Source organism: Callorhinus ursinus, unplaced genomic scaffold (genome assembly GCF_003265705.2).
Source record: "Callorhinus ursinus isolate GAN/ISIS: 27379988/994484 unplaced genomic scaffold, GSC_fseal_2.0 scaffold15, whole genome shotgun sequence".
NCBI classification, from domain to species: Eukaryota; Metazoa; Chordata; class Mammalia; order Carnivora; family Otariidae; genus Callorhinus; species Callorhinus ursinus.
The window spans coordinates 24,495,868-24,511,982 of NW_027397077.1; the positions used below are offsets into that span (position 1 = coordinate 24,495,868).

The 16,115-nt window shown below is 40.9% G+C and overlaps 1 protein-coding gene across 4 annotated transcripts in view; it reads right to left on the reverse strand.

Moving 5' to 3' along the window:
• Nucleotides 1–16,115, reverse strand: part of FRMD4B (FERM domain containing 4B) — a 315,073-nt gene that overhangs the window by 22,701 nt on the left and 276,257 nt on the right. For all 4 annotated transcript variants that reach the window (XM_073901535.1, XM_025885439.2, XM_073901534.1 and 1 more), the window contains 3 exons: nucleotides 13,394–13,451; nucleotides 11,527–11,613; nucleotides 800–876 (listed from right to left, as the gene is read on the reverse strand). In XM_073901535.1, the coding sequence (XP_073757636.1) occupies nucleotides 800–876; nucleotides 11,527–11,613; nucleotides 13,394–13,451 (222 nt within the window). The remainder of the gene's footprint in view (nucleotides 1–799; nucleotides 877–11,526; nucleotides 11,614–13,393; nucleotides 13,452–16,115) is intronic.

A 16,115-nucleotide genomic window follows, 5' to 3' on the forward strand; every position in this document is an offset into this window, starting at 1 on the left:
GCAAGTCTGAAACTGGTCCAGTGTACTGCTTATGTGCCAGATAAGAAGAGGAGAGAGAGTCAGAGGAAGAGAGGGTGAAAGGAGAAGGAAGGGGGAGCAGGAAGACGCTGTGGGGAAGGAGGGAGAAGGGTACCAATGTTCTTTGTAGGAATTTGGCTTATCTCTTGGTCCTCTTTTTGTCACAGTTGTTTCCCCAATCCCTCTGACCTCCAAGCATCCATAAACGTATCTGAAAGGCAAACACTGAGGACTGATAATGAATTCCTCTGAAGAGCTCAGAGAGCCTACAATCCTGACTTCAATCCATGGCGGTAACTTGGCAACTATGGTTTTAGAAGTGGCCAGGAAAACCAAATTAAAAATATGAGCAAAGGATCTGAACAGGTATTTCTCTAGAGGAGATATACAAGTGGCCAAAGAGCACATGAAAAGATGCTTAGCCATCATTAGTCATGAGGGAAATGCCAATCCAAGCCAAAATGGGCTATCACTGTATGCCACCAGGGTGACTATTAAAAAAACAAAAACACAACTAAAAATAACAAGTGTTAGGGAGGATGTGAAGAAAAGGGAACCACATACGTTGTTGGTGGGAATGCAAAATGGTAGAGCTGCTGTGGAAAAACTGTGGCCGTTCCTCCAAAGGTTAAAGAAAAGAGTTACCCAGCAATCCCCCTCCCAGCTCTACCCAGGAGAAATGAAAACATGTCAGCACAAAAACGTGCACATGAGTGTCCCCGGCAGCAGGGTTACAGGGATTGTCAATGCAACCATATAAAGAAAAGGCTGTCATCCTCACCTCCGTGGATCATGAACTTCAACGGCGAATTTTTTCTCACGGAAATATAAGTTCTCCAGCTGTTTCCACTGGAATAACTACGAAATCAAGAACGCAGAAAAGATGCACAGCTTTAATTAATGCTGATTTTTCCTAAATCTGGAACTCAGCTTCATCATCAAAAAATCAAGAAGGTACACTAAGGCGAAGCACGGATATGTGATGCAGTCTTGTTGCAAATCAACAACCTGAAACCATTTTATTCCTTTCTCTGACAGTAATCTTCACCTCATGAGTAAATCTTCCTTGAATGCTAAAACCAGGCCAGTGTGGGGTACATGCATACTCTTTTTCCTCTGACTCAACTAAATAAAAATAGTTAGGAAATCCTCACAGATTCCAGTAAGCACATGCCTTCTGATCAAAGATGTTGACTTCATATTCAAATGGAAAGATATTCAAAGGGATGTTTCAGTAGAACCACAGATGAAATTTCAAAAGAATGCAAAGTGAAAGTAAAACGGGACCCCAAGCAGGGGTGATTCTCTGTGATACCAGTTTCCTGCCTACCAGAGTTCCCCTAAATGTGACAGAAACCTAGTGCCAAGAACTGGAGCAGAGGTGGGGAGGGGGGTAAATGTGGGGTTGCCCTCTTGGTTTCTGAGCTAGAGCCTCCAGTTTTTGTAAATAGAACCCACTTCTCTATTCCCACTGCTGACCTTCTAATGCTGCATTCGGTGTCATTTGCCAATTGGTTGGGAGAAACAGAAGTGAGCTAGCAATGTGCATTTGAAAATCAAATAATTTATAAAAAGCAGCCCATTCCCGAGGCCGAGTGCCCTGCTCTATTTTCTTTCCCAACCCCCTGGTACTAGCCTGAGTCTCAGCTTTTCCTCTCAACTAGGAATTTGTCCCACTATTGATGATTAGTAGACTTTGGCCAGAGTTTGAAATTATGTTCAGGGAATCTTAGGGGCGCATTTAAATTGTCTAACTGCAAAGCACCATCAGCACAACCATTTCCTGAAGTACAGGAGCCAAGACTTTTCACGAACATGTGAACCTCATGTAAAGGAATAGCACGAACTTAAAGTTCCTATGCACATGTAACCAGGAGACAAAAGCGTTCAACCTGGACCCCCAACCCCAAACACAGTGAGAGAAACCAGCACACGCTAAGAACACAGCCCTTCGTGGTCCGAACACACAGTCAATGTAACCACAACAATCACCCAGGTGGCAAGAGTTATTAGTGAAAGCTTAAAGCTACATACCCATTTCCTAAAATGTCCGTAGACTGGACGCTTTCATTTCTTTTCATCCAGAGATTCCAAAAATGGGACAGAAATGTGAAGGAAAACCCCAAGGCTTGCTCCACCTCCCCTCTCCCAGACAGCAGCTCTGGTGAGTTCTGAGTTTCATAAGACATCGAGGTGTAACTCAATTTCACAAACAGAGCCTCCCACGGCTGACACGCTACTGACATCAGCAACTCTAGCGGGTGACACCTCCCCAGTTCTACTCCTTCCTCCGATCAGGGAGAAAGAGGGCAAAGTTCTCTCTGGCAGATCTTCCCAGAAGGGAGACACATTCTTTTAAATGGACCAGAGCGGGGATCCTGATGATACTTCCCGGGAAATAAGTTGCTTCAAATCCAGGCACAAATTTCACTGGAGGCTGTCTCAGGGAGACATTGCTACCCCAGGTTTACTCACCCTGGGCATAAACAGGTTCTACAGGAAGAACCACAATGCAGCTCAGCTGTGTTTTTCTTTGCGTCCATTCCCACACACATAAAAACCAGGGCCGGACTTGAAACATGATCTCTGAAAGCCACCACCTCCCCCTCTTATCACTTACAAATGGGAAATACTAGCGCCTTTGCCTCCATTCAGCAAGTCCCTGCATCGAGAGCAAACATCCTCCCTGCAAGCAAAAGCCCTACTTAAACGGTGAAGGGCTCCAGGTTATTTAAGGAATTTGAAATAATTAGATGGCAACTGGGTTTGCAAAAGAAGTTAATGGTACGAGACTGAGTCTGTGAGGTGAGGATGGTGGAGTGTACCAAGGGTTTGCATTCTGGTTCCATCACTTGTTTTTTTGGGGGGGGTAACTTGCTTAACTTCTCTGAGTCTCAGTTTTCTCATCTGTAAAACTGGAGCAACGCCTGCTTCAGAGGGTTGTGGGAAGGGTTCAGTGAGGTTACATTTATGAAGCACTTAGTCCCAGCGTCTGGTTTAGAATAAACATGCAGTAAGTGATAGAGCTAGTTGTAACTGTTATGAAGGACATGCCATCCAATTCCGTAATGTTATCATGTCTTTGTGAGGATGGGGGACTGCCATTTAATAGCAGAAACAGAAGTAGAAAGAGCTGTCTGGATCCCACATCTGTCTTTCCACTGACGAGAACCAGTCAAGTTCTTCTGTTGACACATCGGGTTTCCAATTCTGCGAGTTTCAGCCTCTGTAAAAACTGCTATATCTCTGTTGATTTCATCGGTGGTTTCCTGATACACCCTCTGGGTAGGAAATCTGTTCACTGTTCCTGTATCACGGAGGTCAGAGAGGAGGAGGGTGGGGTGGGTCAAGGGCACTCCCACAGACAGACGCATGGCAGCAAGCTCCCTCCTGTCTGGGGTACCCAGAAAAGGAACCTGCCAACAATGCTGAGGAGTGTGCACCTGCCATAGGCCGGGGGGTACCTCCCAGGCTAATAAAAGACTGAGGGAAAGCCTCGGACAGAAAGGATCAAGCTGTCTTTTTGAGGGGAGCCTGGGTGGCTCAGTTGGTTGAGCAACTGCCTTCGGCTCAGGTCATGATCCTGGAGTCCCGGGATCGAGTCCCGCATCGGGCTCCCTGCTCAGCGGGGAGTCTGCTTCTCCCTCTGACCCTCCCCCATCTCATGCTCTCTCTCTATCTCATTCTCTCTCTCAAATAAATAAATAAAAAATCTTTAAAAAAAACCCTGTCTTTTTGAATCTTAACAAATCAAAATTAGAGGTCACCCAAAGGTATAACACCAGTCCAGGATAGGAAAGGCATCATCAGAGGCTTTTTTTTTTAATAGCACTTATAATATAGGTTAATCATTTAACTGCAAGTTCACCTGGAAATGACCAAATTTGGGATAGTCAGAGCTGTACTATATGACTGTACATCAAACAGTGACTCACATCGGGTGATCCCTTGCTGTAACTTGAAGCAAAACCAAAGAACTGTATTATTGATTTATGCTTTTTTCATTTAAAAAAAAAAGTTATACTTGATGAATGTACTGTTAGTACTCATGATCAAGTGAGTGGATGAGTTTTGCCTTTTGGAGTCTCACAAAGACAGAATTTTGCGGGATCATGGACTTTTAGAAAGCCACATTGACCACCTTCTAGCCAGCCATCCTTCTATCCATCAAATGCTTATGTGCCTGAGAGTGAGTCTGCCCAACAACCCTACAGGGAGTTACTACTTACAGCCTCATTTTATAAGACAGACAACTGAGGCTCAGAGAGGTTTGCATAAATTGTCCAAGGCCACAAAGCTAAATGGGGGCAGATCTGGTATTCACACCCAGGCACAACCAGGCTCCCCAAACCCCACTGCCTAACCAAAGTACACCATCCTGCCTCACTCATCTGGGAAGAGGACTCAATGGAGATTTTTTTTTTTTTTTAACAAAAACTTGGGAAAATTCCTCAGATCGACCCCCAAGGAAAAAAAAACCCCAGCAGTTATAACAGCCATTTGCAGAAAAGGACTCTGGGACCCTCAAATTTTACTTGCACTAGTGGTTCTCAACCAGCAATGATTTACATCACTCCCTACTCTCATCCACAACCCTCGGGCCATTTGGGGATATCTGGAGACATTTCTGGTAGTCACACTGCAGGGACAGGTGCTACGGGCAGCTGGTGGGCAGAAACTGGGGATGCTGCTGAATATCAGGCCATGCTCAGGACAAAATCCTCTGACCCCAAATGTCAACAGTGCAGAGACTGAGAAAGCCTGACTCAGAGGATAATTTTTGGTGATATACCTATGCTTCGGTAGGTGGAGTGTGTTGATGTAGAAGATGAAATGTTTGCTCCAAAATAATGAACGCTGGGGTCCTATTTTTCTCAGTTAGGTAATCTCCTTAGGAACAAATGGTTGTTCAGATTTTCTAAATGCAAATGTTACCCACCAGAGGGACTGAACACCACCCATCAGACTAGAAGAGGCCATGCTAACAGAGTCAGGTGTGCTGAACAAAAATGTTATAACATACCCAAATGGGATGTACTCGGGTAGCAAAAATTACCTTTTGAGATGTGATATCATAACCCTCCATAATGAAACATCACGTCTTAAATGCAAGGAGTACAACACTGGGAGTATTTTAGAAAAAGTTTAGATGAAGTTCTGGTCATCAGGAAATGCATAATATAAAACTCTGACCATCCAAGGGGATGTGATCTCCCCAGATTTCCTCTGTGGCTGAATCTCTAACCTCCCAGGGCCGACCTAATGACTTCCTGTTAATACTTGCAGTAGAGGGCTCCCCGCCACGTGGATGGTACAACCAGGGCTGACCTGCTGCTGAGGGGCCCCTGCATGGCTCATTTGAGGGTTTACAACTGACATCCCTTCTCACGGCTTGGTGTCTAGCCCACTTATTAAATATTTCAGTAAAATCCCTAACTTTGAATATAATTCTGTCTTTCCAGATGGGCTGTCACGTCCTTAATGACAGGGACTTGGCTTTTTCCTTAAATGGAATAAAGAATATAAAGTGCTAGCTCAGGGTCCCTGTACATGGGCTCAATACATTGTCGTTGTTGTTAAAATGTAAAACTGGGGAAAACTGTACTCTCTTGTTAGCAATTTGTTCCCTAAGGATGAATGAATGAAAACCAAACCAATCTTTGGTCATAAGTACAAAGTGAAGAAGCCTTTACTGTTTATGCCCCTTCCTAGAACATTTTTTTCACAACGCTTTCTCTACTCATGGTAGATAAATGTCCAAAGTGGCATTTGGACAAGTCAATCCTATTAAAGTACTATCTTTCATTTCTCTGTATGTGCCAACAATTCAGCCATTCGGTAAATGGCTGGAAATACAAACTAAGAGATTAAACAATGAAATCGAATGGTTTTGCCTGTCCAGCAGCCACTTCCTCTTCTTCAAACACCATCCTGTTTCTACAGGGAAAACTCTCAGCCTTGAAGCTCTAGCCTCAGCGGTCTCCTCTCAGTTTTATGACGTGCCTACCCCCTTCCCATCTGCATACGCTCTTTTCTGACTAGAACGTGCCAACCCATTCTTCATAGCCTGTCTCCTTCCCACCCTTCAGGACCCAGTTTAAATGTCACCTTTCTCAACCGCCTTCCCTGAACCCACTGAGGTTCCACACCCATCCCATTATTGTCCCTCCATTTTGTTTCCACGAGAACTATCCCAAATTTATCATCCTGTTTTATTTCTTTGCTCACTCATTAGTTTCTCACTGACCATCCCCCTAAAAGACTTCAGAGAAAACAAACACGGTGTGACAGAAACTACTTATCACCCACAGGATCTTTTTTCCCTCCTTCCTTTTAGTAACAAAACACCCTGAGTTATGGCTTTGCCCATGGCCACCCACCTAAAGACTACCCTTCCCAGCCTCCCTTACAATTAGACTTTATGACTAATCAGGCTGCTTGCCTTGAATTCTTTCCATCTGCTTGTCAGTTGTGAAATGGAAATGGAGACTCACCAATGCCCAACCGATTCTCTGAGAGTTCCTTGTCTTAGAAGAACTGCTTAAAATCCTGTGATGAGCTTACAGGAGGGGAAGAAAAATATCTACAGTCTTCTATACATCATAATATGGTAGGAAGGAAAAAAAAAATCTACTCGGTAAAATTAGTCACTAACCCACTGGGTCCTCACAATGATCTTTGAGGTAGATAGAGTAGACAGAATTATTGGAATTTGAAAGTTGAGGAAATAAAGACCCAGAAAGGTTGAGTGACAGCTCCAGGTCAGCCAACCAGTAGGCAGGAGTGCAGGACTGGTTTCTTATTTCAAACCCACGTAGGATTTGAGCTCTCCTCCCAGTGACTCTGCAGAAGGCTTTAACGATTAGATTGATTATTGGTGTGGATGGAGCTTAATTTAGACACTTTACAAACAGGATGGACCGGTCTTCAGTTGACATTCTCTAACATTCTCTAATTCCATTCTTTTCTTCCACACCATACTTTATTATGTACCGACGTAGAAAGTGTGACTGGACAGCACATGTTCCTCCTTCTCCTGCAGCTAAGCTCATCCAGAACTTAAGCAGTGTTAGAAGGAGAAGCCCCATCGAGCTCCCTGGTGAGGTGGCAGCAGGTGGTGGAAAAACCGGGAGTGGCAAGAAATGTCAAGATGGCTGTGCTTAGAAAAGTAAGCAAGTCTCCGAGTTTAAATGAAATGAACCCTGTACTTTCCTGACAAGGAAACAGGAAGATTCCTGTACTTGTGACTTAATTCATCTGGCTCTAGGCTTTTGGGAATTCCAATAGTTTAAAAAAAAAAATCAGTTAACAGGCTAAGAACTCTTTCCCCACCCTGAAATGCCCCGGGGTGATGATGCACATCACAAAACTTGGTTAGCAGTTATAATGCACGAAGATACTAATCTTGAACAGCATTTTATCCCACCAAGGTCTGCTGGTGACACCCTGGCTGGCGTACCTTTTTTATTTCTCCCATCTCTGACAGGGTCTGGTTTTCCCAGGTCAAATAACTTGCTGGAGGGCTACAAATCAGTCATGACATCTATCAATACTTCACTTAGCCACTGGCCCACTCTACCTCGTTGTGAAGAAATGACATTTTTCCTTGAAATACTGAACGAGCAATAAAAACCCTAGGGAACACAAGCTTGCATTTTTGTTTTAAATGTAAAACTTCACTGTTTTTAAGTTCAAATGTCCTACGATTTGAAATTAAGTTGAGTTCTGGTATGTTTTCACATTCCATAAGAGTTTGCAATGACACATTTCATGCATAAAGGGAGAATTAAGAAGAAAAAAAAACTGCTTGTGATCTGAATTTTTAATACCCTGAATTTTTGTGGTTTGTTACTCAGAATTTTAAAATTCTCTTAATTTGCATCATGCCTTAGGGCATTACAGTTAATAAATTGGCACAGAGTGCTTAAGAGTCTCTGAAAAGAGAAAATCTGAGTGTGGACTCTTAGGACGCTAGGGCTACAAGTCTGTAGCAATGTTGGGTCCTTCTCTGACCAAGCCTATTTCTCATACCTTTTTAAATTGTCTTTCTCTGTCACTACCAATGAACAACAACCAGTTGCGTAGTGAGGACTGTGTATCAGGCACAGTGCTGAATATAATCTCATGTAATTCATACAAACACCCTATGCCGTCAGTGGTATTACCGTGGTGCAGACGAAGACACCGAGTTTAAAGAGAGATTAAAAAAACATGCCCAAGGTCACAGAGCAAACAGACACCAGACACCAAAGACAGGCCATGGGTTGCTTCCCAAATTCTTGCTCTGCATCATTATCCTACACAGACTGAAAACTTTCCCCCACGACTGGCAAAAGCCTTAGAGCCAAAATACATGAAGAACTGGGTGTTCTGGCAGGTACGAGAAACAGAGGCCCCAACATTTCTAGGCTACAACTAATAGACATTATATGGAAAGGACAGAAAGCTTCAGCTTGTGGGTCTTGGGCAAACATTTTTTTCGAAATAGGCTTTGGCATTAGTCAGTCTCTCTTATTATTGGCCAATCTTCCCCCTTCTGGCCTGTTTTTAAGCTACATAATTATAACTCAGCAGGCATGTGTAACAAGCAGCTCAAGAGGCTGAGCATCTCCAAGGCCTCCCATTCCAGCCTTTGTTTCAGGGTTTGCCAATCTTGACCTTCATTCCTGCTCGGCCACTGGTAACTTGCTGTGGGCCCAGGTCATGCAAACAGCTGAAGCATGATCCTCCTCTTTACAAGTCAGTGCTCACGGCCTTTTAAATTATGGCTCTTTCATTTGGACCAACTGGGCCAGGGCAGTGACTTGTAGAACATTCTCCCTCTAATTAAACCCGTAGGTTGTTTGGCCATGGAAAAAGAAACAGATGGGAGCAAAATCCATTGTCGGGTTTTAACAGAAGAAGGAGGATGCAAACAGTGGTACAGTGGACAGCTGCAAAAATAACCAAGACAGAGAAGACGAGGCAGTGGTAAACAAGATGGCCCGGTTAGGTCCTTTTTGAATTGAATGGCACATCTTGAAAATGAAAACAAAAACTCTGCCAGTCGAAAAAAGAAAGTGTCTTCTAATCCTTGTCTCAACTCTGGGATGAACAAGCAAGCCTGATTGTGATCAGTGTCAAACAATATTGACCAATTCCTATGAAACTGTGAATGTAAAGAAAGGGCTGTGAGTCATAAGCAACTGAAAGGAAATTCGCTGCAATATTTACTGCGCAAATTCTGATTCACCATTATTTTGGGAGAAAGTCTGGTTGTTTTTAGTAGGTGCATTTATATTCTGCAGGATTCTCAATTTCATGAAGCCACATTCGCTAAGAGATGACTTGTGAGTTGATTTAAGTTATATACGACATGAAAGATTCAGCGAAACTAGTGAGACTCCTGAATGTTATTTCTTAAAGTAAAATTCAGCAGAGAAATAAATGACCAAAAAATGTTAATATAGGTTGAGGTCTACCTCAAGAAAACACGATAAGCAATGATTTGGTAATATAAAATAGATAAACTAGGGATTAGTTATATGCCTTGACTGGAATTCATTATGCTCCCTCTCCCCGCCACGGACCCCCACAGTTAACAACCATAATGTCCATCAAAAGCAAATCAGTATTTGTATGTATTTCCACATATTGGATACTGGGCAGCTTTAGACCGAGTGAAGAGAGATGTGTTTATAAAGTAACCTGGAGAAATAGGACATGGGACGAAATAGTGTGCATAGAAAGATTTCTCTTTCTGGAAAGCTTAGGATATACACTGACAAAGTCTCAATGAACCAGTTATCATTCTCCTGACTGTGGTTATTATGGGGAAGGGATGGGAATTGCAGAAGGACTTCCTGCCCTAACTGACATGTTTCTGTAGTTTGTATTTTTGTTGTTTTTACAATGGCTATGTATACCTTTTGGTTAAAAAAGTAACTATAAATAAAAATGATTTTGAAAAAAATCATATGCCCATCATTTCTAACATTATTTATTTGAAATTTGGTCTTAGAGGCAAATTTTCAAGTATGAACAACATTATTCATACTCCTCCTGGAAATTAAGTAAGTATACCTTACTTCAATTGATCTTGGTCACAGGGCTTACAGAGACACCACTTTGTTATAGGATTACATACATGCTGTCTTCCTGTCCCTCACACAGATGGAAATAGATTATGAAATGTTATTTTATTATTTTGATCAATATTTTCCAATAAGAAGGCTCAATGCTCAGCTAGTCTGCTCCGGGAGGGCAGGACTGGCATTAGGAGGGGGTGAGCCCTGGGCCACCCCTTTGTGTTGTCTGTGTCAGCTTCACAATCATAAAATGGGGAGAAAAGAGGAGCTTAGTTATTTTAACTCAACGAAAGATTGTGAGCATTGATAAAAGCTGAAAAACCACAAAGAAGACGAATAATGCTGTGGTATGATGACAAAGGCCGCTTTATGATGAATATGGCTGTTTTTCTAACAGACATTAAAGCACGAGACAGATGGAAATGATAGGAGTTATTCAAGGCTTCAATGTCGGGGTGTGATAGCACATGGTCTGCTATTATAGGTCACTGTTTCACTGTCGTGTCGCGCGCTGCTGGCAGAGCACAGGGAGGGCAGTGAAACCAACCAGGGGTGGCATGAGTAAACCTTCGCGTCATTATAATACACGGTTAGGCCAGGGCAGGTGGGTGGCTGTCTACACAGACTCATCCATTCTCATATGGGCAGAAACGGATTATACGTCTGTGCTTGGATCAAGAGAAGACGCGTCATGGCCACAGTTCAAATGGAAAATAACGTCATTTATTAGGTCTGGAACACCCAAACCTGAGAGAGTGTGACTTTTAATAAACAGCACAGAACTTATTTTTCTTTTGAAAAAAGCAGACATGTTTCGTGTGGAAAACTGTGAACCAAAGATAAGTGAAAATAGCAGCAGTAGTCAAAAGATCAGTCAGGACTGGATTACTGAGAGGGAGCCAGCACCAAATACTCAGGCTTATGTCTTCACAATTCATCCACCTGTGTATCCATCCAATGTCAGTAAGCATATGTATGTATATGTATGTATGTATATATGTGTGTGTATGTATATAATTTATGTAAAAAATATATTAACATTATATATAACTATATATATAAATAAATATTTTATGCCTATATAACAGATAGATATATACAAAACTTGGAAAACAAATGTCATCCTTCTCTTCATATGACCTTAAAATAGAAATCTAATTGTATGCATCTACAAATGAAGTTGGGATCAACATCCTTACAGTTAAGTCTTTGTGCATAACTTAATTCCCTTAGAATACATGATCAGATGTGGAACTGCTGGGTGAAAGGTACATAAATTAGTTATAAAAAGCATTTTTCACTTAACCTGAGCCTTCTCTGAACCCATGGCTTCACTAACGAAAGTTACTTGTCTGAGACTATTCCGGTGCCCATTAAAGCAATGTTGCCAAATCCAGAATAGCTTAAGTTTTCCTATGTGCCTAAAATGATCCACACTTACTTTCCGAGGTTTCACTTTATCTTGCAAATCATACTGGCCGATTCCTTTATAGCTGATTCCAAGCCACCAAGGAAGTCCTTGTTTATCCTGGAAGATGGAAAAACATGAGAACCAAGCCCTAATTGTTCAGTCTTCTAGAGGTAAAGATTTACCAATTTCATCTTTTAACAAATATCAGCAAGTCACAATAAAGTTGCCTTGGTAAACAAAACATTACTTAAAAACCTAATTTCCTATTAAAATGCCTTCAAAAAAGGTCCGTAAGTTAGATCAACACTATTAATGCCATCAAAAAGAATGAACCATTATTGTCTTGACTGTTGGAGAAAAGAAAGAAAATGTAAAATTAATCCCAAGTGGAAAGCCAGTTATCCATTTAAAAAGAAAAGAAAAGAAAAGAAAAGAAACTAAAAAGAAAAAGAAAAAAAGCTCTCTGTTCTCTTGATCAGTAACCAGTTATAATGGTCAGGGAAGTTTCCAAAGAATTACAAAGATGAGAAAGGTGGCTGCAAACCTGATGTTTATAATCCGCTTAACAATGAATGTGGGAATACTGAAAAGCTCTTTTGGAGAACTGTATGATTCAATGGCAGGATGTTTGAATCATCACTTTGAGGTACATATGGGGAGGAGAGGAATTTTTTTTTCATAAATTTATCTTTTAGGTCTTGCCAAAGCGAAGGATGTATTGACATAGGGAAAGAAAAATTTAGACTTAAACATATACCCATATGCAAAAAAATCAGGAATCGGGAGAAACCGAAGTTGAATTGCTGCATATTTTTAGTACAAGGTATCCTCATTATGCAAGTATTTATTACTTAATCTCCCATTTTGAATTGCAAATACTGTTGTAACTTGAAAAGTCACTCAAGATTCATCTATGATAAAATTCCTTTCAAACAAGACCCCCTTCTTAATGGTGCTTTATCCCTTACATCTCAAAATAGTTCTTTTTTTTATTATGTTATGTTAATCACCATACATTACATCATTAGTTTTTGATGTAGTGTTCCATGATTCACTGTTTGCGTATAACACCCAGTGCTCCATGCAGAACGTGCCCTCTTTAATACCCAACACCAGGCTAACACATCCTCCCCCCCTCCCCTCTAGAACCCTCAGTTTAATTTCCAGAGTCCATAGTCTCTCATGGTTCGTCGCCCCCTCTGATTCCCCCCCCTTCATTCTTAATCAATCTCTCCCTGCTTGAAAACACCTGAGGGCGCCTGGGTGGCTCAGATGGTTAAGCATCTGCCTTCGGCTCAGGTCATGATCCCAGAGTCCTGGGATCGAGTCCCGCATTGGGCTCCCTGCTCCTTGGGAGCCTGCTTCTCCCTCTCTCTCCCTCTGTCTCTCATGAATAAATTAAAAAAAAAAAAGAAAGAAAACACCTGAAAATACTACACAAATATGAAATATACCAATTGAAAATTGCTATCACAAATCCTGCAAAATTTTGAGAACTTTATGAATTTGCTGAAATGACAATGGCAAGTTTATGATTCTCATATAAAGGTTCTATCAAGTGAGTATCCGGCACTATTAGACAGGTGAACCACTGGGGAAGAGAAATAGCAGCAAAAATAGGTAAAAGGAATGGATGTGCTAAAAGAGAATAATTTGAGTACGTTAGGATTAATAGAGGTTTTGGGAAAACATTTGAATGGAGCAAGTATTTTACAAAAATAACGAGCCTTATAATTTGCTACAAATGACAAGATATAAACAGGCTTTTAATTTTTTAAGAAAATCCATCATATTTTAAATGTTGAAATTTATAGAGATAATTTGCATACATATGCATATTAATTTATGTGATTTTAGACATTGGTGCTGTCAAACTAACATGTGCAAAAGTATTTACCTTTACTGCATAATAATGGACTCCATATGTGGGTAGAGCTTCTACTATTTTCATATACCTACGAAAAATGAATATATATTATAATCTCTTAATAAATTAGAGGATCATTTTGGGAAAAGTGATGTACAGAAATATGATTTGTGGGGCGCCTGGGTGGCTCAGTCAGTTAAGTGTCCAATTCTTGATTTCGGCTCAGGTCATGATCTCAGGATCCTGAGATCAAGCCCACGCAGGGCTCTGCACTCAGCGGAGAGTCTGCTTTAGGTTCTCTCTCCCTCTCTCTTTGCCCCTCCCCCTGCTCGCTCACTCTCAAATAAATAAATAAATCTTAAAAAAAAGAAAAGAAAAGAAACACAATTTGTGTCTACTTTCCTCATTACAACCATGGCTAATGCCTCTGACTAAAGTAGAAATAGAATAAGCCATTCTAGGGAGTAATATATTTTACCTTACCCAAATGTTAGGAAGTTGCTAACAAAACTTCAATTCCCAAAAGCTATAAGAAATGTTATTTTCTGCATATTAAGATTTCTATGTCTTAGAAACATATTCTAGTATGTTTCTGTATCATAAACCCAAACTGCAAGTATTTTTAAAACTAAGCACCAAACTAAGCACTTAATGCAAAGCAATGAGAACAACTTTTGGGTCATGCTCATAACAAGTAAAAAGTAAAGCAATTGTAGGCCACCTAGCTGGCTCAGTCAGCAGACCATATGGCTCTTGATCTTGGGATTGTGAGTTGGAGTGCCATGTTGGGCCTAGAAATTACATACATACGTACATACATATAGTCAAAAAAATAAATTGTCAAAAAAAAATGAAGTGATTCCATTTACTGATTGTGGTAAACTCTTAGAAATATCTACTTAACTCTTAGGTCTAAACTCTAAGAAATATGTACCTAAAAAGGATGAATTTTATTGTATATCAAACTGATTTTAAAAAATATACCCCTCCAGGGCGCCTGGGTGGCTCAGTTGGTTAAGCGACTGCCTTCGGCTCAGGTCATGATCCTGGAGTCCCGGGATCGAGTCCCGGCATCGGGCTCCCTGCTCAGCGGGGAGTCTGCTTCTCCCTCTGACCCTCTTCCCTCTCATGTGCTCTCTCTCTCTCATTCTCTCTCTCAAATAAATAAATAAAATCTTTAAAAAAATACCCCTCCAAATAAAAATTAAAACAATGATTTCTCCATTTACTATTTCTAATCAACAAATATTGACTGTGTACTTCTAAGGTTTTATGGAGTGAAATAAAATTGTGTAAGACTTCCTCTCTGCTCACAAAGAATTGAGGTTCCTGTTTAGTACAAGTGGGCTTTTTAATGACAGTTTGAATATCAATTGCTCTGGGTTTTGTAATCAATAATTTGGGATGCTTTTTTAAAAAGTAAATGGCCTGTATGTAAAATGTGCCAGCAACATGCAGCAAATACACTGCACAACCAAGATTCTAACAAAGTGAGATGGATTACAGTCTAGAGCCTTAACCACCAAGTTAGTCTCTTACTTGGAGCCACAACCATAACGATCAAGGGAAGTAAAAGGACTCTGCATTTAAACAAGGACACTTCATAACATGCTCATTAGCCTAACCTAAAATCCTTCAGGGAAGTTGTTACTCCTCGTTTCCCACCCCCGCAGAAAACAAGCACCACGAGTTAAAATGTCAAGGATTCAACTTCAGGACCGCTCATTTTTGATTTCTGCCTTGAAGACCACAGAAGGTGGGCCGTGATAAAAAGGCGATTAGTGCAAGAGGTAGAGGTCGTAAGGGAGATCTATACACTGACTAGGGGAAATGCGGTCTCTAAGTCCTTACTTCAGTTCTCACATGCTCTGAGCGATATTCAGTGGGTTTTTAAAAGAACTTCTATGGCCATAAAAGTTATTCTACAATTACTACAGCAATAATGCTATATTCATTTAATAATTTTAAAATTATAAAATTATAAATTTAGTTCTTGTAATTTTAAAACTTCAACGTAGCTTGTGGACTATTGTTAATAAATGGATGGTGGGGTGCCTGGATGGCTCAGTCGCTTAAGCCTCAGACTCTTGGTTTCGGTTCAGGTCATGATCTCAAAATCCTGGAATCAGGCCCTGCGTCAGGGCTCCCCGCTGATTTTAATAAATCTTAAAAATAAATAAATAAATGGGTGGTAACTCTGTAAGTCTAAAATGCAGAGATATATCACTGGTCTGTTCTTGGTAGCATGCAGACATAGATTATCCAACACCAACACTGTATGCTCTACTCCAAGTAGAGTCGCAAACTAGGCAACCAAACATGGCCTCCAGATAGGTTTTGTTTGGCTTGCGTTGTAATAAAATTTTCTTAAAATTACTTTGCAATGTTTAAAATTGGATTTTAAAAATCAGAATTTCCAGCTTTTCTTAGAAATATCAGGTCTGATAGCTTTAGGCCTGATTTCTGAGACTGAATCACCTTGCCTCTACTCAGGACAACAGCTCTCCAGTTTACTTCAGTCCCCACCACTCCCTATTGCCCTACACTTGGCCTAAATTTCTGTTTTGCTACCTGCCTGACACTGGATGATATCTGAATTAATAACACCAGCTATGGAATGACTCAAGGCATTTTATAATTCATAGCAAGGCTTTTCTAACCAGATGGGGACGATATACACACAAACCACACAATAGAAATCATTTTCAGATGATTTCTTCAAACAGAAGACATTAAAATTCTATCTAAGCAA